Source organism: Columba livia, chromosome 11 (genome assembly GCF_036013475.1).
Source record: "Columba livia isolate bColLiv1 breed racing homer chromosome 11, bColLiv1.pat.W.v2, whole genome shotgun sequence".
NCBI lineage: Eukaryota > Metazoa > Chordata > Aves > Columbiformes > Columbidae > Columba > Columba livia.
Genome location: NC_088612.1, coordinates 6,348,549 through 6,374,736, shown reverse-complemented (window position 1 = coordinate 6,374,736; position 26,188 = coordinate 6,348,549). Strand labels below are relative to the sequence as shown.

Here is a 26,188-nt window from a genome sequence, read left to right as displayed (position 1 = left end):
GGGTCAGGCTGGGAAAAGGCATATTTAAAAACCATGAAGATATGATGGGTTTTCATTTAAATGAGACATAGAAGTAGCAGCCTTTGGCATCTGGGGAGGTTCGGCACAGTCAGTCCCTGGGGATGGAGGTCCTGAGACCTGGGCAAGGTCTGGTCCCTGCCCAGTCCCACCTCAGAGCATCTCACTGCCCTCTCCTCCCAAATGCTTTTTGGAGGATCAGGAGCACCCTGTTAACAGAACTGGGGAACCAAGGTGCAGAGAGCCCGTGGGCAAGCTCCAGACCAGGGCAAAGGGTGGGCAGAAAGGCGTTGTGTCCTGTCCAAGCTGTGGTGGTGTGGGACAAGCCCACCTTTGGTGACCCAGGTTGCCAGCAGCAGTTTGCTGCCATGCCTGGGTTTGACCTTGCATGTCCAGCAGATTTACATGCCAGGCTCTTGGCAACCTCATGGGGAAGAGCTCTGAGATCCCAACACCTGCAGCAAGGGTTGGCAACAGCATATGGGTAAGTTTCCCAAGAGCTTGGGAACTTACAACCCCTGTAATGTCACCAGATGAGACTCTTGCCCAAGTGCTCACTCCCAGACAGAGCTGAGCTTGACCTGCTGAGATGGCTAAAAATGTCTTTTAAGGGAGCAAAACAATTCATGTTTACATTTCTTCCCCTGTACCTCCAGCTAAAACCCAGCCCCACTGTGGCTGTAGCTTTATTCTGACTGTTACATTCATTTCTGTCTCCCACTCCCCTTTTACTCTGGTGCTGCTAACCAAGAAACCTTTGTATTTTGCATCACATTTAATTCCATGGCAACAAGTTGCTGCTGTCACAGCAGCTGCTGATTGCTTTTGAATTGTCTTTCAGGCAAGCTCCAGAAAAAAAAAATACAAAAGAGTAGGTCTTTGCACGGTTCATATCAAAGCTAGTGACTCGCAGAGCCTCCAGAGCTGGTATTTAAAGTCCCAGAGTCCCACATAAAACCTGAATCAACAAAACTGAAAGGGGTTGCATTCACACACTCCCCTCTCTTTTTTCCTCTCCCCGCCCATCAAACAGTAATTTCTCCCCTAAATTGGTTTCCCAAAGGGTTCTTTAATGAGTTTTCCCATGGAGCCTTGCACTCCTGTCTGCCCAGCCCGTGTCAGCTAACACAGCTGCCCACCCAGCTTCTGCAGGCACAGAGACGTGTTCTCAATCTCCTTTACAGCTCAGGAATGAGACCGTGCATAACACCCTTAGGAAGCTTTGCTTCCCAAGCCCGCCAGCCCTCCTGCTAGTGAGAAGAGGTAAATATGTATTTGCAAGGTTGTCGCATTTTGCCTGGTGCCAATCAGCTGCTCCGTGTGATGCTCCCAGCCCTCAGCAAAGCTGGAGCTGCTGGTCTTGTAGTGCAGGAGAGCCCAGAGCCATCGCAGAGCAGGGCTGGACCAGCCCCCTGCTCCTCTGGGATGGGGAGAGATGTGCACAGAGCAGATGTCGGAACAGGAGCCCCAGCTGGAAAGCCCATCTTGCCTGTCCATGGGCCTCTTTCTTAGAGCTCCAGCAGCCAAGTAGAAGGAAAATAAGGAAAACAGAAGTATAATTTTTTCTCATCTTTCTTAGAAATTACTGGCTCTCCCTGCAGGAGTATGGCTGTCTGGGTTGGGCCTGCTTGACCTATTTGGCAGATACTAGTGTTACAGACTTGAAAGTTCTAAAATTGTGGCATGATCAAGTGAGAGCAGCTGTGGAGAAGGAGACACATTGTGTCCTCAGGACATGAGGAGCCCTGGACTTCATTCTCAAATCTACCACTAACCTCAGACAAGACACTTGACATTGTGCCTCAGTTTCCCAAGCGCTGAAGCAATAATAATTACAGCTGGGCTGGTTGCTTAGGAGGTTGTTTGTGAACTGCCACACTGAGTGCCAACCCTGTTATTAGTCTTCAACCCTATTATTAGACCTAAATCCAACTTGCTTAAGAATGAAGACTCCTGTGAAAAACACACAAACGGTTTCCCAGATCATCATTTTTATTAAAGTTCACAAGCAACTGAAGGAAAAAAAAAAAAGACGACTAGAAAGTGTAAATAAACGTCATTCAGAGCATCGCAGACGGGCTGTGCACAAAGTATATTCTTCCTGGCAGCAACAGGCGCTCGCTGCTCCGAAAAGACCATTGTTGTTTGAAGCCATGTCAAGGCTTTTCATCGCATTGCATCATTCAGCTGGCTAGGCTTCAGCTTAACCTAATCCAGGGGTGAAAGGAAAGCCCAGTGTATCTGCAGGGCCAGATCTGCCACGGAGGAAAATGGGATGCTGGGGCGGTGCAGGACCAGTCTTCAGCGGCAGCCAGCTCTGGAAGAGCCCAATCAGGAGCTGCATCCCTGGATCAATGGTCAAAATCCATGTGCCTTCCTCCATAGTGTGAATGAGGAGTCACTCGGACTGGTAGTTCTTGCATGGGTAAAACCAAGTACAGTTGCCAGCCAGCGTGCGTGGATAACCTGGGGCAGCTAAAGCTCAAATGTTGGTGGGCAACATGCAGCCAAAAATGCTCATACCTCTGCAAGGTGAAGCCAGGATGCACGGTGCAGTAGGAAGGAGGGGATCCCTCCCCAGCCCACCCTGCCATGCTCCCCTAGTCTACCTGTTTTCCCTCTGAGACCCTCCTAGAGGCAAGATGCTCCCTCCCAAGGCGCGAGCTCTGCCCCGCTGCACCTCTGTTTCTGCTGCTCATTTGCTAATTACTCCCTCACCCACGCGCTGCTTGGTGGGGAAACTCAGAAGACCGGCTCTGAGCATGCAGCGGGTTTTATCTGGTGAATATCTCGGCAGCGGTGCCGGTGCCTTGGCACACTCACAGAGCCGCTGTGTTCTTCCCAGCAGCTGTGTGCCGGGAGCTGCCCGGCCTCTGACCGAATCACAACCGGCTGCGGTGAGGAAAGGGGCAAGAAAGAAATATTAAAAGGCCCAAAGTGCAAAACAAAAGGCACCTGCCCTGTTTCACCGTGGTACCCGGCACTGTTGGCAGCCGTCCCAAGCTCCCACGCTTTAATGTTTCGACAGCCATTGCTGGAGCGGCCAGAGGATCGAGAAAGCCAGGTAGGCTTAACCCCTCTTCCCTTTAAAAAAACACTTTCAAGTCACCCAAACAGCAGCCGTTCCCAATGGTAAGTTCATTACCTTTAAAAAAAAAAAATCTGTTATCTGTTAGCCCCCCCAACCAAGTGAGAAAAAGCACCTAATGGCTCCCCAGGCCGTGCTTGCTGAGGGATGTAGTGGGTGCACACCCTCTATCTCCCCAGTCCTGTCGGGTCACCAGCACCCATGAGCCATCCCTGTGTCCCTGTACCCAGCCCCAGCCCAGCAGCCAACAGTCCCAGCTCCTCGCTGTCCCCGTGCAGTGGCCAGTGGTGGGGCTGGGTGGCCCTTTGTGCCACCACAGCACAGTGCTGGTGGCAGGGCCGGTTGTGCCTCCTGCCCCTGGTGCCTGGAAGGGATGTGAAAGGCTCCATGGAGTCCTGGACAGGGAACAGGAGGGAACTCGTTGACTGTGTCGGCTCCAGCAGTGAGACAGGGGACGTGGAGGTGACTCTGGCACCTGGGGAGGGAAAGAGAAAGGTCATTAACAGCTGCGATGCTCAGCTGAGTGCACCCAGGGGAACACCAGAAAAGGGGCTGTGCATTGGCAGCTATTGGCCTAAACCCCCACCCAGACTGCAAGGATAGGTAGGGGTGGAAAGCAGCTGGTTTGTCTGGGGTTTGGGGTGTGCTTTGCTTTCGCAGGAGAGGGGAGAGAGTGGTTGTTCAGCTGGGGAGGGCTCAGAGCACCAGGGAGCCAGGAAGAGCCGACCAGGAAACTTCTGTGGATGTGAGAAGGGAATGAAACATTGAAAGAAATTGAGTTTATTGAGTTTTAGCTTTTTTTCTTTTTCTTTTTTTTTTTTTAGGGCAGAGAGGAGGTCCCAAGAAGTGGAACAGAAAAAACAAAAAGACCCTTTTTCTCTTTTTCCACCAGTTGCTCCAAAACCATCGGTACAACTGACGTTTCCAAGGGGTTGATTAATCCAGTCTGGGGCCGAGCTCAGACTGCACAAGTTTCCATCTGCCCAGGGTTAGGAAAAGCCTGATTTTCATCGACTTTCCTCCCCAGGCCAGCCACTCCCTTCCAACGCTGCCTGATAAACTGGCTTCAGAGACAACCAGCCACTTGGAAAGAGCAGCAGCAGCAAAAACTGTAGTCCCTGTTTATCCAGCCTCGCTGTTATGCGCATGCAGATGGGTTTTCCTAGGAGCCACTGAGACAAACCAGCTGTGACTTTGTTCCAGCAATACCAGTGAGGTTTTTAACAGGTTGTAAGCAACAAACCCAGCAGCACACAGGTGAGCTGTGGCATTTCGGAGATGGGAGATCATCCTGAGATTGGTTTGTTGGGGTTCTTTTTTAGGCTGTTTTTTGCAGGCACCCAGGGCTTTTGCATGGGAAGATGTCCGGCTGCAATCAGGGCTCTGCAGATGGAGCCAGGAATGATGCACAGCAACAAAACCCTGCGGATTCTTGCAAGGTAAAAGTTGACCAAGTGCAGCTTCATGTGGAAGGGAAGCCAGACCAGACAGTGGTAAAACCGTCTTTGCAAAAGCCTTGTTATCTAAGCTATAATTAAATACTCAGGAAAAGCCACTGAACAGATCTGACGCCTAGTGTGTGGTATCAGAATAGGGTTGTGTGCCTGGCTTGCTGCCTAAATCCTTGTAGGAGCTTCAGCGCCAAAGATCAACTTTTAGGTGCCAGAAGAGCCTCAAAAACCCGCAGCCTTGGCTGCTCAGTACTGATCTAACAGCAGGCACCAGCTGCTGGTGTAACACCACAGACCTCACAGGAGCTAAACCCACCAAAGGGCTCTTGTGGGAGCCACAAAATGGGCTCTGAGCCCATCATTTTCTTGTCCTCTAGCTGGACCATGCAATGTGTAGCTCCTCAGTCCCCAGTGACCATCCCAAACCCCAGCTGGAGGCTCCCCTCTCTGCTCCAAGCCCATCTGTGACTCTGCTGCATGAAAATTATAGCATTCCACAGGACAGATCATTTGGAGAAACCACTTTTAATTCGGAGACAGGCAGCTTGGAGAACCTGTTCCTGATACAACCTGAAGTCACCTCCTGGTATGTACAGAGTTGTCCCCATCAACTGTCACTGCACAGGTCTCTAACAGAGCACCCTGCATTGTCCCCCGAGCTCCAGGCTGGGCTTTGCTTCTGTTTATAAACACAGAGTCTTTATTAGTTGAGTTCTAGTATTTTATTTCCTTTTTGTAATGATTTGCCTCCTTAGGGCTCCACCACCACGGGTGGGAGGAGACTGGGCTTTCACATTTCATATTGCTAAGCACGCTTGATCCCTGGAATTAACTGCCGGCAATAAGCACTAAATTAGTGTCACACAGCACCCTTGGCAGGGGCACGGGGACCTCTGCTGAAAGGCACTCTGGCCCCAGCTGGGAAGGGTGAAGGCCAGGGCCTCCAGAAAACACTTCCAGCTGATTAGTTTTATGCTTAAATGAAAAGCAGGCTTGGTGTTTTACAATCAGTGCTTTTCAAGGATGCATTATTTGGTTTTCAGGGCTGGTTTGAATGCAAGTGCTGGCCAACCTGCCTTCTGGGTGCCCCTTCTTGAAGAAGGATCCCATAGGGACCAAACCAGGTGGTGCGGCAGAGACCTCACACGGTGGGAGCTGCAAGCCAGAAGATCCCTCAGCCAGAGCTGCTGTAGGATGATGGAGGAGTTGCAGAACGCTATAGCCAGTTACACCAGTTCCTGAGCCCAGTTTTGGCACAGGTGCAGCAAAGACAGCCAAGGTAAGCACGTGGGATGTGGATGGTACAGTCTGGCCTTCACCCACCAGTCTTGGTGCTTTATTTAAGGAGCTGTCACAGTATCTGAGGTCATAACAATACCTAAGGGTTTCTTTTTAAAAAAAAAAAAAACAAAAAACAAAAAAACACCAACAAAAACCCTCTAGGAAAATGAAGAGACATTCTGTCTGGCAAGAACTCATACAAGTATATTTTAAATTCTTCTCTCAACCAATGAGTGGAAGCAAAGCCAAAAAAGCATATAAAACCCTCACACAGTGACTTTTCACCAGTTTCATTTGCAGGTTGGCGTATTATATAGTTCCTAGTTTTCTTGTCCTTGTGCCAGGCTCCAGCTTACAGAGGAAAAAGATACATAACCCCGCCAAAGTCAATTATTAGGTCTGAAGAACTCACAAACAGTACAGAGGAAAAAGGTAAGGGAGGAAAATAATATCTCTGTGCTTTCAGAGACTGCATTTTATTTGGTGGCTGAAGAATCAACTCCCACCTCTAAATATTCCATATTTCTATTCCCACCAGTGTGGCTGGTGTTGAGCTTTAATATTCAGATGCATCTGCTACCAGAGAAAATTAATTTTCAGCTCTAGGATGGCTCATAAAGGGAGGCCCCATTGACCCGAGCTGAAAATGATGGAGTCCTCACACTCTGTGCTGCAATATTTAATAGCTGAGTGGCAGTTAATTAGATTACTGAGCCACTGTGACAGATGCTAGGCAACGCCTGAGGAGGAGATTTTGGAAAGGCCATTATCTTCCAGTGCTGAGAAAGCTCTGAGAGATCTCATTTTAACCCTTTCTGCTCTTGCCCTGCCCTCACTGTGGTCCAACCCATGTTAAAACCAGGTCTTTCGCAAATCAAAGACGAGCACAATGCTCTGGGTGGTTTTTTCTTTCCCACCTGAGAAAAGCAAGATGGTCACGTTGGGCAAATGCCTGGCAGAGGTGCCAGGAGCTCCTCCTCCCTTCCCAGCTGGCATCAAAAGAGATGATCAACTGGGAGATGCCAGTAATTTCCCCCGCTGGGCGATTCCCAGGCGCACCAACCACAGTGAGGGGGAAGCAGGGAAGCGAGAGGGTGTTAGAGGGTTTGGGCAGCATTCTTTCTTCCCTGTATTAAGTGAAGTGGATTTTGATGAGTCTAGGGAAGAATTTCCCTCCCCACAGTCTCTACCTTCCAAAGACAACTGTAATGAATGTTGGCAATCCTGCCCCCACCTATAAGGATTTCCCAGCTCCTTCAGCTAATTGGGAGGGAGTCTCCAACCAGCAAAGAAGGGCTGTGTGTCTTGCGGGCCCTGTGAAACCCGCAGACTGAGCTACAAGAGATGTTACAGGCTTCCTGGGAAGATGATGCTATCCAAGTGCAGCCTCTATCAATACCTGCTTTCACAATGCAAGGTGAGAAGAGTTTTTGGCCTTTGGCTGGCCAGCTGCATCTCAGCACAGATTGGTGAAGACGCGCAAAGTTCTATGGCATGAAACTGGTAACCAGAATGGCAACCAAATATCCCATTGGGAGGGAGACAGGAGGAACCAACAGCTCTGTCTGAGTGGCATTGCAATAGCAACTTCCCTGAATACACAAGGGCATCAGAATGAAAGAGGACGTCATGAGTTTCCACCAACTTTCGTATTCTCACACACCCCAAAACGCTGATAAACACATTCTTCTTCTGGTTACAAAACCCCTTCCCCCCCGCTCAGACGTCTCAGAAGTTCTGATTTAATAAGCAACAGTTTGGATCTTAAATAAACACCACGACCATCAAATGCACTGTGGCTTCTAAGCTTCTGCCCCTGCTACCCACTGAAATGTAAATAGAGAGCATGAAAAGAGATCCAGGATTTGCTGGCATCCCAAAGGTCACTTGCCTACATATTCATCAGCTCCAAATCAATCGCCTTGATACCCAGCAAAAATATTGAACTCCTGAGACTTTTTCCAAAGCACTTGTTGCCCAAGGATCTCCCAGGACTCACATGCAAGTGCTTTTAGAAACCACTGCTCCTTCAAGTGCATGGGGACAGGATGTTTTCTATAGTGACAGCCATGGAGATTTCTCTTCAGATACTGAGGGGACCATCCGGAAACAAGAGAAACCTGGGAGCTAGCTGTGACTTCCAACATGGTAGAGCTGATTACCCTTCTCTGGCCTTGCATCTCACCTTTAAATGCTCCCTTCTCAAAACGCGTGAGCAACCTAGAATCTGTGGCATCAGTGAGGTGCATGGAGATGCAACTGAGGTGAGAAAGCAAGTTTCAGTTTAAAAGTTGGAGACTCTTACCTTATTGACCTCCTGGATACAAGCCCCCAGTCCCTGACCCTCATCATGATGGCAAGTGCTTCCAGGTGCTGACAAACGCTGTGGGGATGAGTGAGTAAGGCACCGTGGTGATACAGTTCCACGTGTCTGACGTAGGGTCATAGCAGTCCAGCGTTTTGCACCTCTGAGTCCCAAAATAACCCCCCACCACATAGAGTTTATTCCCCGAGGCCAAAGCGTGGCATGACATGCGCTTGGCTGTCATGTCTCCAATGCGTGTCCACTGATCTGTTTCGCAGTCAAAACGATAGGCAGATGCTGCTGTGAATTCTGTGTCTCCCCCCATGATGAAAATCTGGCTGCCCAGGACAGCAGCTGCCGTGTAGCGCCACGGCTGTGGGCATTCGGCTTTGATCATCCACCGATTTGCAGCTGGCTCGTAGCACTGGACTTTGGACACCATGTCTCGGTGAATGCTGGTCCCACCAAAGACAAAAAGCTTGAGCCTGGCACTCACCACCGCAGCGTTGCTCACTCCATCTCTCAAAGGAGCCACCATGGTCCATTTGTTGGCTACGGGATCGTACTTCTCTACTTGCTTCAAGGAAACAGAAGGAGATGCAGGAAAGACTCCAGCTACTGCAGTGTGTCCACCCACCACGTACAGGCAGTTTTCCAGTTCAGCTGAGCCATGTCCAAACCGAGCTATCAACATTGGGGCAGCTTTTGACCATTCCTCATGAACAGTGTCATACACCCACACATCTTTTGAGACTCCATTCTCTGAGCCCCTGCCTCCAGTGATATATACTTTGCAGCCGATGGCACAGGCACTAAACTCCTTCCGTGGACTCGGCAGGTCTGCTTTGGGGATAATTTCCTTTGCTTTGTGATCCACTTGGTAGATCTTATCACACATGAAGGTCTGTCCTCCCAGGATCAGCAAGGTGTGCCCAGCTTTGCGAGGCCTGGCACATGGACTGGTGACCACCCCATCATTCTGGAGGATCTTCTTCTTGCACTGAATAGCTTCATCCAAGACAAGCTTGTTCCTTTCATCCACCATGATCAAGTCCTCACAAGCCAAGGCTTCCTTGAGACATTCAGAGGGAAGCAAAGCCAGACGAACATTCCTCAGAAGTTCTGGGAGATACGCCTTCCGCTCATCTAGATCATATTTCACCCACTGGATGACAGCCTTAAAGACCTTTTCTTCATCCTCAATTTCCAGCTCATCACTGGAGATGAGGTCCAGCAGAGTGTCCTTGGAAAGGTTGTTGAAGTCCTCACTCTTGTGAACAGTCTCAAAGTTGACCAAGCACATCCTCCAGGAGAGCTCATAGAGCCGCCGGCACTGATGAGCATCCGAGAGCAGCATCATGCCCAGGCAGTTGGAAGGGTAGAGGTTCTTCTCCAAGAATTCAGCCGCTGCATCTCGGACATCATGGAACTGTAGCATGTCTCCAGCCTCCAGAAGGGACTCTGCATTCTCCTCGTTGATGATGATGCGAGAGGAATAAGCAAAGTCCAACAACAGCTCCAGCACTTCTGGGTGGAGGCTGTCATGGAAGTTCACCTCATCATCCAGGCTCTCCCGGAGGCCATTGCTAAACATGGCTTCAAAGTATCTGCTGGAGGCAGCCAGCACTGCCCGATGACAGGGGAACGACCTGTTCCCTGCCCAAAGGGTGACATCAGTGAACATGCGGTGCTTTCGCAGGGTGTTCAGATGGGACAAGACGCAGTCTGGGTGGGAAGCTTTGTGAAAAAGCAAGATGTTCATGGAGCCGGTACTGGTCCGGGATTTACGGTTCTCGTGGACGCTGACCGACATGATGACAGACCTCTTGCCTGCAGAGAAAAAAACAAGAACAAAACAGAAAAAACATTATTCTCTTGTCCTTACATGAAGGATATATACTATCCAACTCTGGTCCACCTGAATGAACCTCAAATGTGAAACAGCAGGTGCCACCCCATTGCTCTTGCTCTGCGGGTGCTCCCTCACCCTGGCTTGCAGAGCCCATGTCTCCTGCACCCTCACATCCTCCAAAAACCTAAATCGGGCTTAGGGGGGGGAAGGTGGAGGGAGGTGAAGGGGGAAATTCTGCACTTTGGTTTCAGCAACAGAGCAACAGATGAAGCAATCAAAACCCAAACGTGACGGTAAATTGTCTCAACAGCCCCTGGAGGGTGTTGGCAAACCTCAGAGGAGTTATTTTTCCTTAGAAAACAGCACTAAGAGAGCAGCATATCCAGGAGAAAGGGCACTGGTCTGTTCTTGGCTCAGCAGAAATCAAGTTTGGCTTCTGATTTTCGTGAAGGTTATTGTAGGTTTAGGAAAGGCAATTGCTACTGGTTTTATTTATGGAATATTTAACTACCAGCACAAGCCAAAAGTTTTAAACAAATTTTACCAAACCCTTTCAATGTAGTTTTTGTTTATAAAACTTACCAGACACTTCATGTGACTTAAACATTTTGTAGGACTGATTCTCATCAGAGAATAAGACAAAAGAGACAGCTAAATTATGCTTTTTAACAGACAGGCAGAAGCAAACACAAGGCTTTTATTAGATACTATTTCATTTCAGTGCTACCTGATACCCATCCTTGCTGTGGAAGAAAAAGCCTTTGGACTAATCAAATTAATAGTACTTAATAAAATGCAAGTCACTTGCTCCAAAATATTTTAGCCAGCTCTGTTTTGTCCCCCATGTAGCTAAAGCAGACAGACAGATAATCAGAGAGTCCTCTCTTACAGCAGAAAGTCAGTACTGAAGCTGGTAGCACAACTGCCCTGAGGTTTGAAAAATGAACCCAAAAAAAAGAAAAACGGGGTCAGTCTCCACTATTGGCCCCCATGAGAGCACACACAGCAAAGCCACCACAGACGCTGCACTAGATGCTGTTTATTTTTCAGTAGAAGTGGGTGGGTAGCCTGGTAAATGAGCTAAAGATGGGGACAAGTCTCAGAGGTCTGCGGGCTCTGAACTGTGCCAGGAGCATTTTGGTGCTTGGGGCAGGGAGGACCCTGTTGGGATGTGCAGGAACAGCAGGGCTGCTGCCTCCAGCTCAGTGCCCGCCAACACAAGGCAGCCACGAGAAAGGGCTACAAGCTGGGGAAAGTGGGCCCAATTCACAGGAAAAAGGGGTTGCTTGAGAAACACTATTAATCCCTGCTACATCTTCTCTCTCACCCAGGACTACTTTTCTATCCCTTTCCTACCCCTCTTCCACAAAACACTTAAGTTTTGCTTTGCAGGCTGGAGACACCAAGGCTGAAATCCCATGGCATCCCACTCCAGCCACCTAATTGTTTAGAAATCAGTAATTAGCCACACAAATACAGTTGGGGAGGGGTTTTGGTTGGGGTATTTTTGTTGTTTGGTTGTTTAACTTGTTCTTTGCAGCCCCAAGTGTCTCAAGGATGTTCTCTTCCCTGCAAGCAGAAGGTCTGCAGATCGGCCCTGTCCTGCCCAGCTAAGCTGAGCTCACTGCCCTCACCCCAGCCCAGCACTTGGGGTCCCAGTGGAAAACACAAAACACCGAGAGAGGGGATGTGGCTCTGCCAGGCTGCTGGCAAGTCACAGCCTTGACCTGGAGGGGACCTGGAGCTGCACAAGCCTCCCATGCTCCATGGGTGGATGACCCCGAGCAGAGGCGGACGGGCAGATAAGCTGCCCAACTCACGCTTTGATCACATGCTTCCTACCTCTTGCTTCTCCAGCGCCTCCATAAGAGTCTCAATTTGACAAACAGTTATAGGTATGTCCTTCCTTCTGTACCCCTGCCTTTAATTATTGAGGTTGGTCCTCCTGAGGCCCCTCACTCGTTCCACGTGGCTGTATCACAGTCCAGGGAAAAGGTCCCTCCAGGCTTCTCTGTCCAGAAACAATAGCTTGCCCAAGCAGCCACAACTCCTGCTCAGCCTCTGAGCCAGGCAGCAGCATTGCTGCAGTATTGGGGTTAGATACGCGCATGGTCATCACCAAAATCCCTGCAGCCTGGGGCTGAGGCCACCAAGCTCGTTCCACTTGGGATTGGAGGCTATGTGTAATCACGGCTCCAAAACAGGAAGGAAAATGCCATTGTAGAGCAGCACTTTGAAGTGCATTTGAGGGGAAAATGCTTTCCAACATCTACACACAGCGCAGGGACAACACTAATTTAAGAGGTTATATGGATTCCAGTGCCAAAGCTCTATAATGCCAAAGTGAGGAATACAAATGAAACATTCATGAGTGTGCTAAAAGCTATTGATTTAGGTTCCTACTCCTACAACCTCAGAAACCACTCTGACACTACTGCTTGCTTTGCTGGCAGCTCAGGTCAGCTATTCAATGTTAACCTTTGATTTGCTTATGAGAAAAAATTAAGCAATTTATACAGGACAGCTATAGAAACAAACAAAAAGATTGCAGGAAGGCAGCATCATTTTTTCTGACACTAAGATTAGAAAAGCCACTACACGGAATGGAAGGGGCAGGTCATTTAGAAATGAAAAATGTCTATATAAAAGCTGCAGAGCCACTTCATATATACACACATACACATATATAAAGTATCTCAGGCTTCCAACATCAAATATCTTGCCCAAGGCACTGCGTAACCAAATAATATTTCTAGCCAACATTGAAGAGCATGCAGGGAATAAGTCAGCAGGTTCCAGTCCCCATCAGGGCTGCTCTCCATATCACCTTGTCCCACTATGGGCATCAGCTGGTCCCTAGTACAGCTGCAAGCCTGAAAGCTAATGAGGCCACAGCCCCTTGAGTTGGCCTCTCTTGGAGCCAGGTTACGACACTGGACATCACTGGTCAGAGATCACCTGGGCTACCCAGACCAGGAACCTGAAACTAAAGCAGCCTCTGAACTCTGGTCTGCAGCCATCTCACCAGCAAGGCTTGCTTGTGGTTTTCAGCAGCTTCCAAAACAGCTTGTTTTGATGACTTCTTGAATGCTACCATAGCTGGGCACAAGCTGAAAAGTGGCAGGCTCTAATTCTTCTCCTCACGTTCACACCTCGGTGCGCCTTTACACAGAGAACTTGGCATCATCCCACCCATATCAGATGAACAGAAACTGCCAGCAGCAGCTATTTCATCTGATGAGTTCGTCTCAAAATCTAGAAGCCTTATGAATCTCAGAAGCCTGTAACTAAAAGGACTGTCTACATTTTTTCATGAGGTGCACAAACGTGTGCTTTAATTTAAACGAAGTTTAACTGCAGCGATGAACAGGCTGGACCTGAGCTCTTAGGCACTTCTCAGCAGCAGATGCATGCAGCTCAGAATTTGTCCCCCACTACATTCCTCATTTCCCTTATCCAGCTACTGAGCTAAAGAGAAAAAACAGAACTGCTCAGAATGAGGAATATTTTACACAAAGAAACCTGTCAGTGGCTCCTTCCAAGTTCCCACCTGCTCTGCAAGAGCTGAGGGGGTTATCAGAGCTCACAGCTGCATTCTCCATCACGCAGGAAGCTATCACCAGAACGGACCTGTCAACGCGAATAGCAGAAGGCATGACCTGAACAAACTGGGTCTGGGATTCCTCCACACTGCATTCATTTTTTTCCTTCAACAGGCAGCTATTGAAAAAATAAATATCTGCTGCACAGCCTTTCAGAAAGGTCTTGCTGCATGCAGAGGCAGACGATAACCCTTATTCCATATGGATGAGGGCAGAAGGGCATCAGCTTTTTGACAGCTATCCACTGCTGGCTGCTGGCTATAGTATTCCCCTGGCTGCCTGTAGCCTTTGTACAGCAGATATAGGAAAGACAGGACTTTCCCAGCAGAGGAAGATAACGGCACTTTGGAAATCCTTCCACTCACCCACACAGGGCACACAGCAACCCAGAAGAAGAGTAGGAACTGGATCAGAAAGAAGAGACCCCTCATATCTCAGCTTATGAAGAAAATACCCCAGCAGTCTCTCTGGATGGGACAAAGCTGACAAAGAGAACAAGGGGATGAACCAGAACCACAGAGCTGGCCAAACTCCAAACCCAAACAACAGCCACAGTTACCCTGCCTGAGCACCTCTTGCTCCTTAAAAACCATGTCTCAGCAGAAGGCTGTTCCTCCCAGGCTGGTGGGTCACCATATCAGAGTCCTGCTACAGGGAGCTGGTATGCATCACTTAGTAGAACCTCAGGAAATGCTCTACTACCTCTTGAAAAACCCAAGGAAGTTGTAGAATATTGGATACTTCAAAGCTGTATCAGCCTCCAGTCTCCAATCACAAAATAAATGCATAATAGAGGACAGCTCAGAAGGACTATTGATACATGGACTATATTTAGCTGGGCCTGGGGTTCCCCTCTTCATCTTAAACTAGCAGGTTGTCCACAAATCTCCAATTTAATTCATTATCTGCAGGGAATCACCAGCTGAGAAGCACCTTCCTTTCAAGAGAACAATATTTGAGAGTGAATAAGATGTTCCCACGTGGGACTTCAGGGGGATCAAGAATAATTTCTGCTTAGAAGAGCAAAACTACAGGATTGGTAAGTGTTCTCCCGAAAGTGTAAAGGTTGGCTAAACACCAACAAAGAGCCCAAATCCCATGAACCGAAGCTTGTACTTTCTGTTTGCCAATCAGACTTTCAGAGAAGCAGCAAGCAGAACATGTTTCTTTTTGCCCCACTCAACCATGAATTATTTAAAGCTGTAAATAAGTAAATAAAAAGAGCAGTAAGGTTCCCCACTGGCTCAGTTCAGAAGACCTGGAAGAAGCTGCTCATGCTGCAGCAGAGATTCATGCCTAAGCAGTCAGCCATATGGGCCCTCTACATATGGACCACACCACAACCTACAGCCACTCCTTCCAAACCAGAGCAGACCCACCTCAAGCAGCCAGTGATGCCTGCTTTCGCAGGAAGGCAGGCATAATATTCATCTTTATTTTCTCTCCAGTTTTACAATATCAGCCCTTTGGGGTGAAATGCTGTCTTGAATTCAGCCAAAGTTCAGCTTCCCCCTGGAAGTGGTGGAATAAATTCTCTATCTGTTAGTGACATGTGGGCTCACTTGTCCTGAATATCTGCACCTTTCCAACACCTTCACGGACTCCACTACCATGTGCTTAGGCCAGCAATGCCATCCCAGGACAAAATTACTGCCATAAACAGCCAATTTTCCCCCTTCTACCACTGTACAGAGTAGCAAACTAGAAATCTAAAGATTTCTGAAGCTCTTTGCAAAGCTGCTTAAGAGAAAAGGCAGTGTGGCAACTCGGTGTCAAACACACACACCAGATACAACTGTGTTTCAGATGCAACTTCCCAGCACTAGAGACCATCAAAAGGTTTGAGAAAGGGGAACTATTACATGTAGGCATTCACGTACTCACAGACACAGCCCGAGCTTCAAAAGCAGCAAAAAAAAAAAACAACAAAAAACAGGAAAAGATGATGGGGTAAAGAGACGGAAAACAAGAAAGGGGAAGGAACAAACGTAAAGATGTTTGCAGATGATGTTCATGTCCTTGCATAACACAGTGGACTATCAGGTATACAGCCCAGAGCTGCTTGAGATACTCGATACTAATAAGGCTCTTCTGTAAAGAGTGCTTGAGATGAAAGGAATTAAAATAGCACCTGGCATTCAGTGCTGCAGTGCACTTGCTGAGCGTGGAGCTTGGGCTGCTGCCAGGTGGGCAGCAAAGAACCTTCATTCTCCGCATCGTCTCGGCTCTGCCCACACTCCTGTGTGCCTGGATGAAGACTTTGCTCTCTAACAAATCAGGTTCATCTCCAGCAACTCTGGTGAATTTAGTGGTTTGTCTGTGTCAGCCAAATTCTTGTCTTCTTCAGAATGACTAACGCAGCAAAGATGCAACTGTGATTTTGTACGCTGGAATTCGGGCAACGTAACTCTGCTGTGAATCAGAGGGTATCTCCATAACAGAGCTGGATTTTGCCTTCCTGACAAACTCTCCTTGTTTCATCATATTTGCAATTGGGAAAGCAAAGGAAAGACAGTCGGCCCCAACCACCCCAGTGCAGAATTTCTGATCCTGCCCCATCCGTTGATAATGGAAGGCATCCTTATCATTTCTTCTAATTTTCTCACTTTCTAGTCTAGCCTGTACATCCTAGACGGAAAACAGAGAGACCATGTGAAAGGCTCCTTCTGTTGGCTCAGACAGAAACTGGGAGGTTTTCCAAGCCTAATTCTGTAGGCTCCAGGAGATCAGATTGTCTGGAGAAGGTCCGGGCATGTATCTGAACGTCAACATGCTTACTAAAGCAAAGCTGAACTCAGAAATTCAGTCTGTCCATCACTGCTTCATATCCCATTCTCACTAGTACCCACCACTCCTCCCTTTAAACCTGTGCTCCACTCTGAGCCCAAAGCCACCACAAGAATCTACTGAATGCCACTTATAGCATAGAAAACAAAAGCAGCATTGCCAAGCTGTACCAATTAGTGAGGTTCTTGTTCTATCTTGTAAAAGCACTAGGAAAAGGGGCAGTAGTGCCTCAAATCTATAAGACACAAACTAATCTGAGCCAAAGTGACCATTTTCCAACCAAAATAAAAATATCTATAGGAAATCAGCTTTGCATGCAATACAGGCAGTTTTATCTGCAAATCAGGTATTGGACTTGTTACTCTGCAACTGAGATATTCCATAAAGCTTCTTCAGCTACCTATGAGGCAATCAAACAGTTCATGTTCACCACTAAGCACACTGGCTTTGCAGTTCCTGGGAATACCACACCTTCCTACAACCACTATCCAAATCGGGATAAATAACGCTTTTAGCCACAGTTCAGGCTCCAGACAATAGCTTTTCATTGCTACGCCTTAACCCCAGCGGATCTTTTCAGAGCCCGTGATTCATTTCAGAGGCTGCTGTGGGGTTTTGTCCTCCCCGCCTGCCCTCTAGCTCCACCAGTGAATAAATCCCATTCTGCCAAATCAATCACAGTCGCTTCGCAAAATGAATGCCGGGCTGCAGAGAAGGCAAACGAGTTTGCAGTCCCGTCTCCCAAATTATACTCAAAAAGCCTCCAGAATGGAAACAATCTACTTCATCACAGTATCTACCCCAGCCCCATCTGGGCAGAATAAAGTCCTTTTCAAGCAAGCCAACTTGCTAATGTGCTGCAAAGGCAAAAGGCCTTTGGTACTTCAAATATGAGGAGTGGAACCACATGCCACTTCCCAGGGAGAGTTTAGACTATGAGATGCGGTATACATCAAATTAATGCCAGAATAACCACTGCAGCTGCTGACTCCAGAAAGCACATTCAGATCCTCCCACTCTTTGTGCACTGTGCCCAGCTCCCAACTCTGAGGTTGGCAGAGCCGACTGCTCCGATGGTCAGGCTAACCAGAAAGCCCTGCTACAAACACTCACACCAAACAGGTCTGTCTGCCTGCTGTCAAGACAGGATTTCAATTTTTTGTCTGGCCAGTTAACCTGGGCTTTTGTTTTGTCTTCCCCATTCCCCTGCCAGGCAGGAGATCCTGGTGCAATTGCCAGGTTCAATTTGCAGAAGCTCATTTAAAATTCCAACCAGAGTTCAGAACCCTGGAGATGGGAGGCCCTTGTCCCTCCTGCATGGATTAGCCCCTGATGTTGATGGGCACAGAGAACGGCCGTTCCCAGCTGGATTGTAAAGCACTGATGGATAATAAAGGGTCTGGGGATGCACAACAGGGTATTGCTCATTGTTCAGCTTGACAACAGTATAGTCTATCCTGGGCATCTATGCATGCATCACAAGCAAACCAGAGCGATTTCCTGTGTGCTACAGTAATAAATTTGCATCGCCACAATCTGACAGGCCATCATATAAAACTGGTAGTCTCTGCAAAGTCTAATGGTCAGCAAGTAGACAGTGGTTACGGGACTTGCAACGTTCTCAGGCTCAAGTGATGGCGGGGAAGACAGAGCAGCCTGCACTGGCTGGAATTATTCTAATAGCCACAGTGGGGATATAAAGTTGATAAGCAGAGACAGACTGATGTGATGGTCATCAAAGGTGAGGCCAAGGGGGCTTGGGGCGGCTTGTTACAGTTAAATGCTTTCCTAGCTGGCGTTCCTGCAGCCGCTGTTTTAAGCAATGCCAGCTACATTTGCTGCAATTCAATCAGAGTCTATAAAAGATGTGAGTAAATCTACTCCTCAGTTCAAGTGCTGGCACTGCTTCTTGAAACCTGCCCCTTTTCCACAGTCCCTGAGCATCACTGCCACAGACACCCGGGGGCAGCTCTGCCCGTCCTGCTCCACCTCCTCCTGCCCAGGGCCAAGGCCCTGCTCAACACCCTCTTTTGCAATGCTGCCCATCCTCTCCCACCTCCACAGATGGCCACATCCTGCCCTTCCTGTTCCACTCACCCACCCCACAAACATTGCCTAAAACCTCCTCCAGCTGCAAGGGGCAGGACCTGAACTCCTGAAGGCTTTGGGGAGCGGTTGGTTACCACTGTAGGGACAAAAATGGTATCATAATTCACACATATGTACACACATATGCACACACTCCTTGTCCCCATCCTGGGCCATGTCCAGCACTCGCTCCAGCACTGGAGGGACCATATTGTGTATCACACGCTCATTTTCGTACATTTGGGGTACGTGTCATGCAGCATCTTGTTGTCTGTTCCCAAGCCTTCACAAGTTTCATTTGCCTAGTTCCTTCAGTCGAAGAATTTTCAACTGGCCTTATCTCCTCTCCAAAAACCACATCCAAGGCACCATCCTCACTGCGCAAGTTACTGAGTTAGTTGAACCTACCCCAAACATGCTTCCCATACATGCTGAGGCAGAAGGACTTGGAATAATAATCCCCAAATACTTGAGAAAATAAACTTCCTATCCTTTTTTTTTTTTGTCCATGTTCCCTGGCACTGAAGCTGCTTACACTCTCTTGTGTCCACTTTACGATGCAACTAATTTGCTTCTGCAGCACATTTCACTCTGGTTTTAGTCCTGAGAATCTTGTGCTCACCCCACACCTTCCCACTGCAAACTCCCCCCCAAGTGCTTCACTGACTATACAGAGCTTATCACAGAGAAAAACCAGAGCAGATGGTTGGGGTTAAAGGCACAAAAAGAGACAAAATGCGTTTTCAGATAAGATTTGATCTGAAGCAGCAAACAGGACAAGGAAAACAGATAGGTCCCAGAAAGGGTCATATCTCACTAAGGAGTCTGACCCCTCGAGAGATGAGCAAAGAACACAAACTACATGAGAGTTCAGACCTAGTTTACACCTACTCTGAAGAGAAACTATGACCAGATCCGCAATCAATAACACAGCTGAGTTAACAGCAGCAGCTGGTCACCACCAGAAACACGCGGTATGTGCTACAAACGTCCCGAGCTGCTTTTAAGTTAAGTTCAGTATAAACAAGCGTCAGAAGATACTGGAAGGAAAGAGAAGACAAGCGAATTGTTAAAGTATAAAGGTTAAAGAGTTGTTTGGTATTTTTTTGCTGGGGCTCTGGATCTGTCCAAAAGTACATTTGGAGGAAGACTACAAAAGCTACGCCCCATGGCTTCCTGACCAGGCAAGCGACTCCGGCAGATCACAAGCGAAGATGACACACAGAGACTGCCAGGAAAGCAGAAACCAGTTTTGGAGCTGGGGCTCTCTGTATAAACAGTATGAAACACTTAGGTGTGCTTATGAAGGGCTGAGGACAGAAGATTTTCCAAGCACAGATTGGGCTAGGTTAAGTTCCCCACCCCAAACCCTCTAAGTGCAAGTGAGTAGATTAAAAAAGTAAAGAAAAAAAAGACAACTAACAAACCCTCCTGTAACTTTTTTAAATGCAAAGGGGCCTCTCAGGATAGCAGAAAGACAGAGAACAATTTTTTCTCCTCTGACAGCTCAGCTCAGTCATTCATACAAACCTGCATGCTTCTCTAGGCAGGGTTACTTGCACTGATTTCATCAGAAAGGCTATAGAAGTTATGGCCGTTAAAGAACAGTTCTGAGATCTGTATGTACAAGGGGGAAGAAAAAAAAAAAGCCAATGCCACTTTACTTTCATATTTAAAAAAATGAATAACAGCTTTTTTATTTTTTCTTTTTGCCCTTTTTTTTTCTTTTCTTTAGAAGTGAAAGGCTCTTCACCTCCCTGAACATTTCCCCACCAGCTTTCCACGCCTGTGAAACTTGCTTACGAAACACGATGCTCTGAAACCCCAGGCAAGCCCCGGGGCCGGTGCCCGGGGCGGCGGGCTGGGTGCCGGAGGATGATCTGCCGCCGGGCCGGCAGGTCCCTGCCCTCCCCCGGCTCTGAATCCCTGCAGAAGCAAACCCAGCCTTCCTAAGCGGGGCCAGAGCCGCATTTGCAAGCTGCGCCTTGAACCCAAAGCTTAGAGAACTCACCGTCTCTCTCCGCGGCCGGCCGAGCCGAAACCTCCGGGAACCCCAAAGACCCCCAGCCCCGCGGGGCGCCCTGCGGGGAGGGAAGGAGGGCGGGAAGGAGGGCGAGCAGGCGGGCGGCTCCGTGCGGAGCGGGGCCGGTGCGGGGCGGCTCCCGGCCCACGCGTGGAGCGCAGCGACGCGCTCCCTGGATACACTGTTACCGGCGGGTGGAACCGACCTCGCGTGGGACTCGGGGGCGGGGCCGGCTGCCGCCGTCGCGGCCAATCAGGGAGCGCCGAGAGCGTGACGTACCTCTCCGCTTCGCCCCCCTGCGGAGCGGTGCATGGGAGGGGGCGGGCGCAAGCGGAGAGAAAAGACCAATGGAAGGAAAGGAAAGCGGCTTGGGGGAAGGACGAAGGCAGCCCGAAACTCCCCGGGTCCTAAAGCCCGCCTTCCCCCGTTCTAGTCCTTGTCCCCCCGTGGGTGCGTTGCAGCCCCCACGCCGGGCGGTTTGGCGTTTCCCGGAGGGTTTGTGGGGTTCTCTGAGCCGCATAACTGCCGGAACTGCCTTTCGGCCTCGCGTGGAGGCACCCGTGACACCCTCCTTCCCCTCTGACCCTGCAGGGCCTTTGCCCCCTGAGTCAGAGCTCTGCTGGATCCTGCCAGGCTGCCCCCGCTGACCCCGCGGCAGGAATCGAGCTCCCAGCTCTACAGGTTGGGCACGGTCGGCACCTCACGGTGTGTTGTCCTTGCGTGTCACTCGCCCACCTTCAACCCAAGCCTGTAGCAGGACAGGAGAAGTCAAGAAAACTCTGCTAAAATTCGGGCAGATTTCTGAAATCTCCAGCCTCAGCTCAGCGAAATTTCGGTACATGTGGAATGGGAAGGTCGGGAAACTCCCACGGGGTCCTATTGCCTGCAAGGAGGTGCAGAGAGCTCGGGATCAAATAGGAGACTGCCTGGAGTTCATGCTGCATCAGTGCCTTCCTTTATGGGATGAACAGGGGGAAAAGGGTTTTTTTAGAAACAATTAACATTTTTCAGCTGGAGCAGCACTGGCAACAGTACTGCCTCTGATCCCCACCAGCGGCTCTTCCTCCCCTGGGAAATGCGTAACATCTCAGCTACCAGAAAAAAATAAATTAAGAAATGCTGAATGTTTTTTTGGATACACACATTTTAGATACATTTTGGATACACAGAGGCAGGGAAGAGGTGTTCCTTACTTTCTTCTACAACCCCATTTCTCCATGGCCCCCCTCTCTATACTTAGTCACAAGTGTTCAGATTCCAGTGAAAAAAAACCAGTTCTATTACATGTATCTCCCCAGATAATCACTGGAAGGAAATATCCAGGTTCAAAGTGTGCTGAACCTTCAGAGCATCCAGGGGGGCACTATTTAAGGGTTGCTCCTTCTGACCTAGTAAAGGAAATCTCTTAATATTTCCTACCAAAGTAACTGTCACTGCTTTCCAGCGATGGCTCTTACAAAGTGCTGCCTGCATGGCTAATTTTACGTGGTGTGGGCATAAGAGGAGGTGGAAGGTAGGGGATATATTGAACCAAAAATCCCAAGAAATAAAAAATACAGTCCCTTCTTCTCTTCCCAGATTGAAACAGAAGATCAGCTACAGCTGGCAGGGGTTGTGTATGGTAAATAACAAAGTACACCGAAGATGTTGAACTTGTATCAAATTCCTGTGTTTTTTGATCTGTGTTGTTGCAGGTCATTGCAGTTTAACTCTTAAAGTGCTGCTGTTTCCCCAGTTACAAACATAGCTACTCTTGAAAAGCCTGCAAATTGGCCTGGGGCCTGTTATTGACTTTAATGAGCTGCTCAGGAAGACAACAGGGATTTGTGCAAGAGGTGGGTGTGGTGGCATCCTGAACGCATCTGTTAAACAACAACAACATGAAAGACAAAATTGATTTTCTCCAGAGTATGAAAGAGCTGTGGAGCAAAGCAAGGTGGTGTTTCTTAATTCCAAAGCACTTTCAGAGTGCTACTAGAAAAGCAAGATCCTGTCCCAGCAAGCTGTGTGTGTGAATCCAGCCTATTTTCTGCAAACCGGTCAGGAGGATTCCTGGCAGCTGCTGGTCATAGGGACCTACAAAGCTCAGAAGAGCTCTCTGCAAAGCTCTATCTGAAAAGATGCTTCTAAGACGCAACGCCCAATGCTGATGTCCCACCCACCAGCTTTCTGGCTATGTGACTCTCTCACTCTTTCCTCCATCTCTGGCAAAGCTGAACAGAGGCAGTCCCAGCAAACACTGCAGGAAAAATCCCGTGCTCTGGTAGTGCACACATCTGGTGTTAAGATGCTCAAGGAGATGGGATTAGGATAATAGCTTTTGTTCCCAGGGAGCAGCAGAAGGCCAGATATGGCAGTGATGGGCACAACAGACACACAGATTGGCAGCTGACTCCACACTGTGAAGCAAAAGCTGAGCCAGACATCTGAGGAGACATGGGGAGCACAATGGGAACGCTCAATAGCAAAGGGAAAAACCTGGCAGACGTTTTAAAATGTTTTTAAACCTCTTGTTAAAGAGGATTTAAGAACTAGGCGTGTGGAGGAAAAGAAGCTTAATTTATGATGAATGCTAATACAAGCTCCTTACATATGATACTGGCCTCAAGCATCCCTGAGGGTATTTGAGGGACTAGTGCTGTGGTTATGATTTCAGTGTATGGGGGAAATTCTCTTGCATTATTAAACAAATCATGCCCTGCAGTGGCCTTTGGTTTGATGTACGTAATGCACAGCCAATGTTAGCCAGCTTATGGACAGGATTCTGCAACTTGTTTGCCTTTCGAAAATAAGTTGGAAAACCGTTGACTGAGATCCCCCACTTCATCATGACCCATCCAAGTGAATAGGGGTTAAATATTTTAAATTTTTAAAACACTGCAAAGTTTTAAATAAATAGCATTTACCCTTTGGTCATATTTGTTTAGCATAACATTAATTATGGATGGAACATTTATACATTTGCAAAGTTAAGCATTTGATTTGACTTGTTATAGAAATCAGCCCTAATTGCCTGGTTCTCATTAAATCCTCACTTTCTCAAGAGTGGAGAGTCAACAGATTTACCCTACATTTACTAGCTGTTTTTATCCATGTATATCATAGATCTAGCTCCTGAGGTAGTTGACTAAGTAGGTGGTGTTCATGGAAGTAGCAGGAAGGATAAAATCTGGCCAAAAAAAACATGTTGGCTGCTTTGCATCTTTTTCTATTTTTCTCTGAGCATTCCCATCCTACAAACCCCAATAGTTTAAGGGGTTAAATAATGAAATGTAGTGGTTTCCCCTTTAGGTCACTGGTCACAGTCCACCACAGGTCATGCCACAACCAGCTAATGACCGATAAGTGGTCTGTGTGAAACTAGTTGAGTGGGTCTCAAGCCAGATGCTAGTTAACAGATGCCCAAAACTCAGGGCTCTGACCGCCTTGTTTGCCATCACAGCAGGTTGGTCAAGGCCACGCAAATTCAGCAGTTCCCTGAGGCTAGGACCATAAACAAGGTTGCTTGTGAATAGTTTCTCCTGTTGTGAATGCCAAAAGTCTCCAGAGAAGGTCACAGCACAATGCTAGCAGTGCCCATGTCTGCGGACTGTGCTATCACCCCTAATTTGGCTCTCCAAGGAAGTGGTGGCAGAAAATGTAGGAACAGACTCCCAGCAGAGGCAGCCCTGAGGTCAAGGAGAGGATGCAAGGTGGCAATGGGAGTCTTGGTCAAAGTTTTCTCTCTTTGGCTTGTCCCGCAGAGCTGCCAGTCAGACTGAACCAACTAAGCATTCCCTGCAGTAACAATAAAAATCCAATCTCCCTCCCTCTTGGCCTTTTCCTCCAGATGCCAAATTTAAACAACCTTACTTTTTTTGGCAGCAGGAAACTTCACGATTAAATATAGAAGCAGAGCAGACTTTCAGATGGAAATTACAGCAAGGGAACAACAGATGGCATTGTTTGCTGGGCTGGAAAAGCTGCATCTGCTCCTAGAAGAAATGCTAATCACAGCTTAATTAGGCATTCAGAGGGAATTGTGCCCCATCCCCAGGACAACGGCCATGTGTACATGATCCTGAAAAACACAAGGAAATAGATACAGAGTCATCAAAAATCCTCACTGGACCAAGTCCAAATTAAGCGCATAAGGTGATAGGGTAACCCAGAGACTTTCCTCATGCAGAAATCCATCCGAACCACTCAAAATAAAAATGTAACTGGCAAAGACGTATTTTATTTCATTTGCAAGAGGTCAGTGATTTCATTTTCAGTTTCAAAGCAAATAATTCTAGCATAACACTGGAATCAGATCCCACTCTGACTGTCCTCTCTCTCTCTGAGGTGTGGCAAGATTAAAGGGAAGCCGAGATCTTTATAGCAAGTACCGCAAATGGGAAAAACAGAGGCGGAAAGATCAGTAACACACACCTTGCCCAGGATAACTGATCCCTTCAGAGAAACACAAAGAAAGAGAAGAAGAGGTTGGTGGAAAGTGTTCCCTGGTTCACACGTACTAAGTGTTCAGACACGAAATGAGCTCCATGGCAGGCAGTGCCTGCAAATGGACAATGATGTATTTCACCAAGAGGCCCCAGCTGCCAAATTTGCCGGCACTGCATGGACCCCCATTGTGCTGAGGCTTTGCATGCAAGACCCCATCTTGATTTAATACTCCTTCTCCCCTAGCTGAGGTGATCGGTGCCAGCCCCTGCATGGTGCTTGGGGCTACTCTGTCTACCTGAGCTCACCATGCCATAGTTGGTAAAATTACCATAGGGTGGTAAAATACTGGCACAGGTTGCCCAGAGAGGCGATGGATGCCCCATCCCTGGAAATATTCCAGGCCAGGCCGGACGGGGCTCTCAGCAACCTGATCTGGGTGAAGATGTCCCTGCTCATTGCAGGGGGCTGGACTACATGACCTTTGAAGGTGCCTTCCAACCCAAACTAAGCTATACTCTGATGCTATGCTAGGCCACTTCAGAAGGCTGGGACAACATGCACCTCTTGGGAACCTCCCTTTGACTGGCTGCACACCCTATTTTCACTAGCCTGGAGACAAGCCTGAGCACAGCCACGCAGGTAAATCAACACCCAGGCCATTTACACCGACAAGATGTTAATAAACAGGCATCCGTACCGATTTCAAACAATACCCTCCAAACGTTGCCAGAAAATCACCAGAGATCAAAGACATTTTGGAACAAGTGGCTTAGAATAAAGGAGAGTTTTCTTGGCACTGAGGCAACTTTCATCAACTCCTAAGAGTGGTGAAGAAAAATGCAACAGGATCCTAAAACATTTTGCCTTCAGAGCCATTCTGCTTCAGAGGGATGTCAAATCCTGGTCTGGCACAAACCTCAGAACAACTGGATGAAAAAGTGGTCCTCCTGATAAAGGACTTTTCCACAGATGCTGAAGATGTTGACACTGATTACACTTATTCCAGGGACTGCTGTGCCCCATCACCACCACAATTTTGAGCCTCTGACTTGGCTCTGAATAGCCTGCCATGGGCAGTGTGCTCTGTGTCCCATTAAACATCATGACCCCCACAATGTCTCTTTGAGAGGAACCTTGGAGATTTGCTGACTCTGTAGCTCACCGACAGCAGATTTATCACAGCTTTAATTTAGAAGAGACTTCTCCAACTATGAAAGTGGTGGCTGTACCCTTGTGCATGTTGACCTGGAGCTGGCCTTCTCCCA

At 48.2% G+C, this 26,188-nt stretch overlaps 1 protein-coding gene across 2 annotated transcripts; it reads right to left on the bottom strand.

Moving 5' to 3' along the window:
* Positions 1-1,992: 1,992 nt before the first annotated feature.
* KLHL25 (kelch like family member 25) lies at positions 1,993-20,689 on the bottom strand. 2 transcript variants are annotated; one of them, XM_065076617.1, is made up of 4 exons: positions 20,484-20,651; positions 20,003-20,089; positions 8,144-9,973; positions 1,993-3,581 (listed from the first exon to the last, which is right to left on the bottom strand). In XM_065076617.1, exon 3 carries the CDS (start codon positions 9,954-9,956, stop codon positions 8,187-8,189), a length of 1,770 nt encoding a protein of 589 aa, XP_064932689.1. In that variant the 5' UTR covers positions 9,957-9,973; positions 20,003-20,089; positions 20,484-20,651; the 3' UTR covers positions 1,993-3,581; positions 8,144-8,186. The 2 variants fall into 2 exon arrangements, with proteins under 2 accessions (XP_064932689.1, XP_064932688.1); XM_065076616.1 differs by lacking the exon at positions 20,003-20,089 and having other exon boundaries at positions 20,484-20,689.
* Positions 20,690-26,188: the final 5,499 nt, after the last annotated feature.

Coding starts and splice junctions, on each gene's coding strand:
- KLHL25 (XM_065076616.1), bottom strand. CDS start 9,956: ATGTCGGTCAGCGTCCACGAGAACCGTAAATCCCGGACCAGTACCGGC.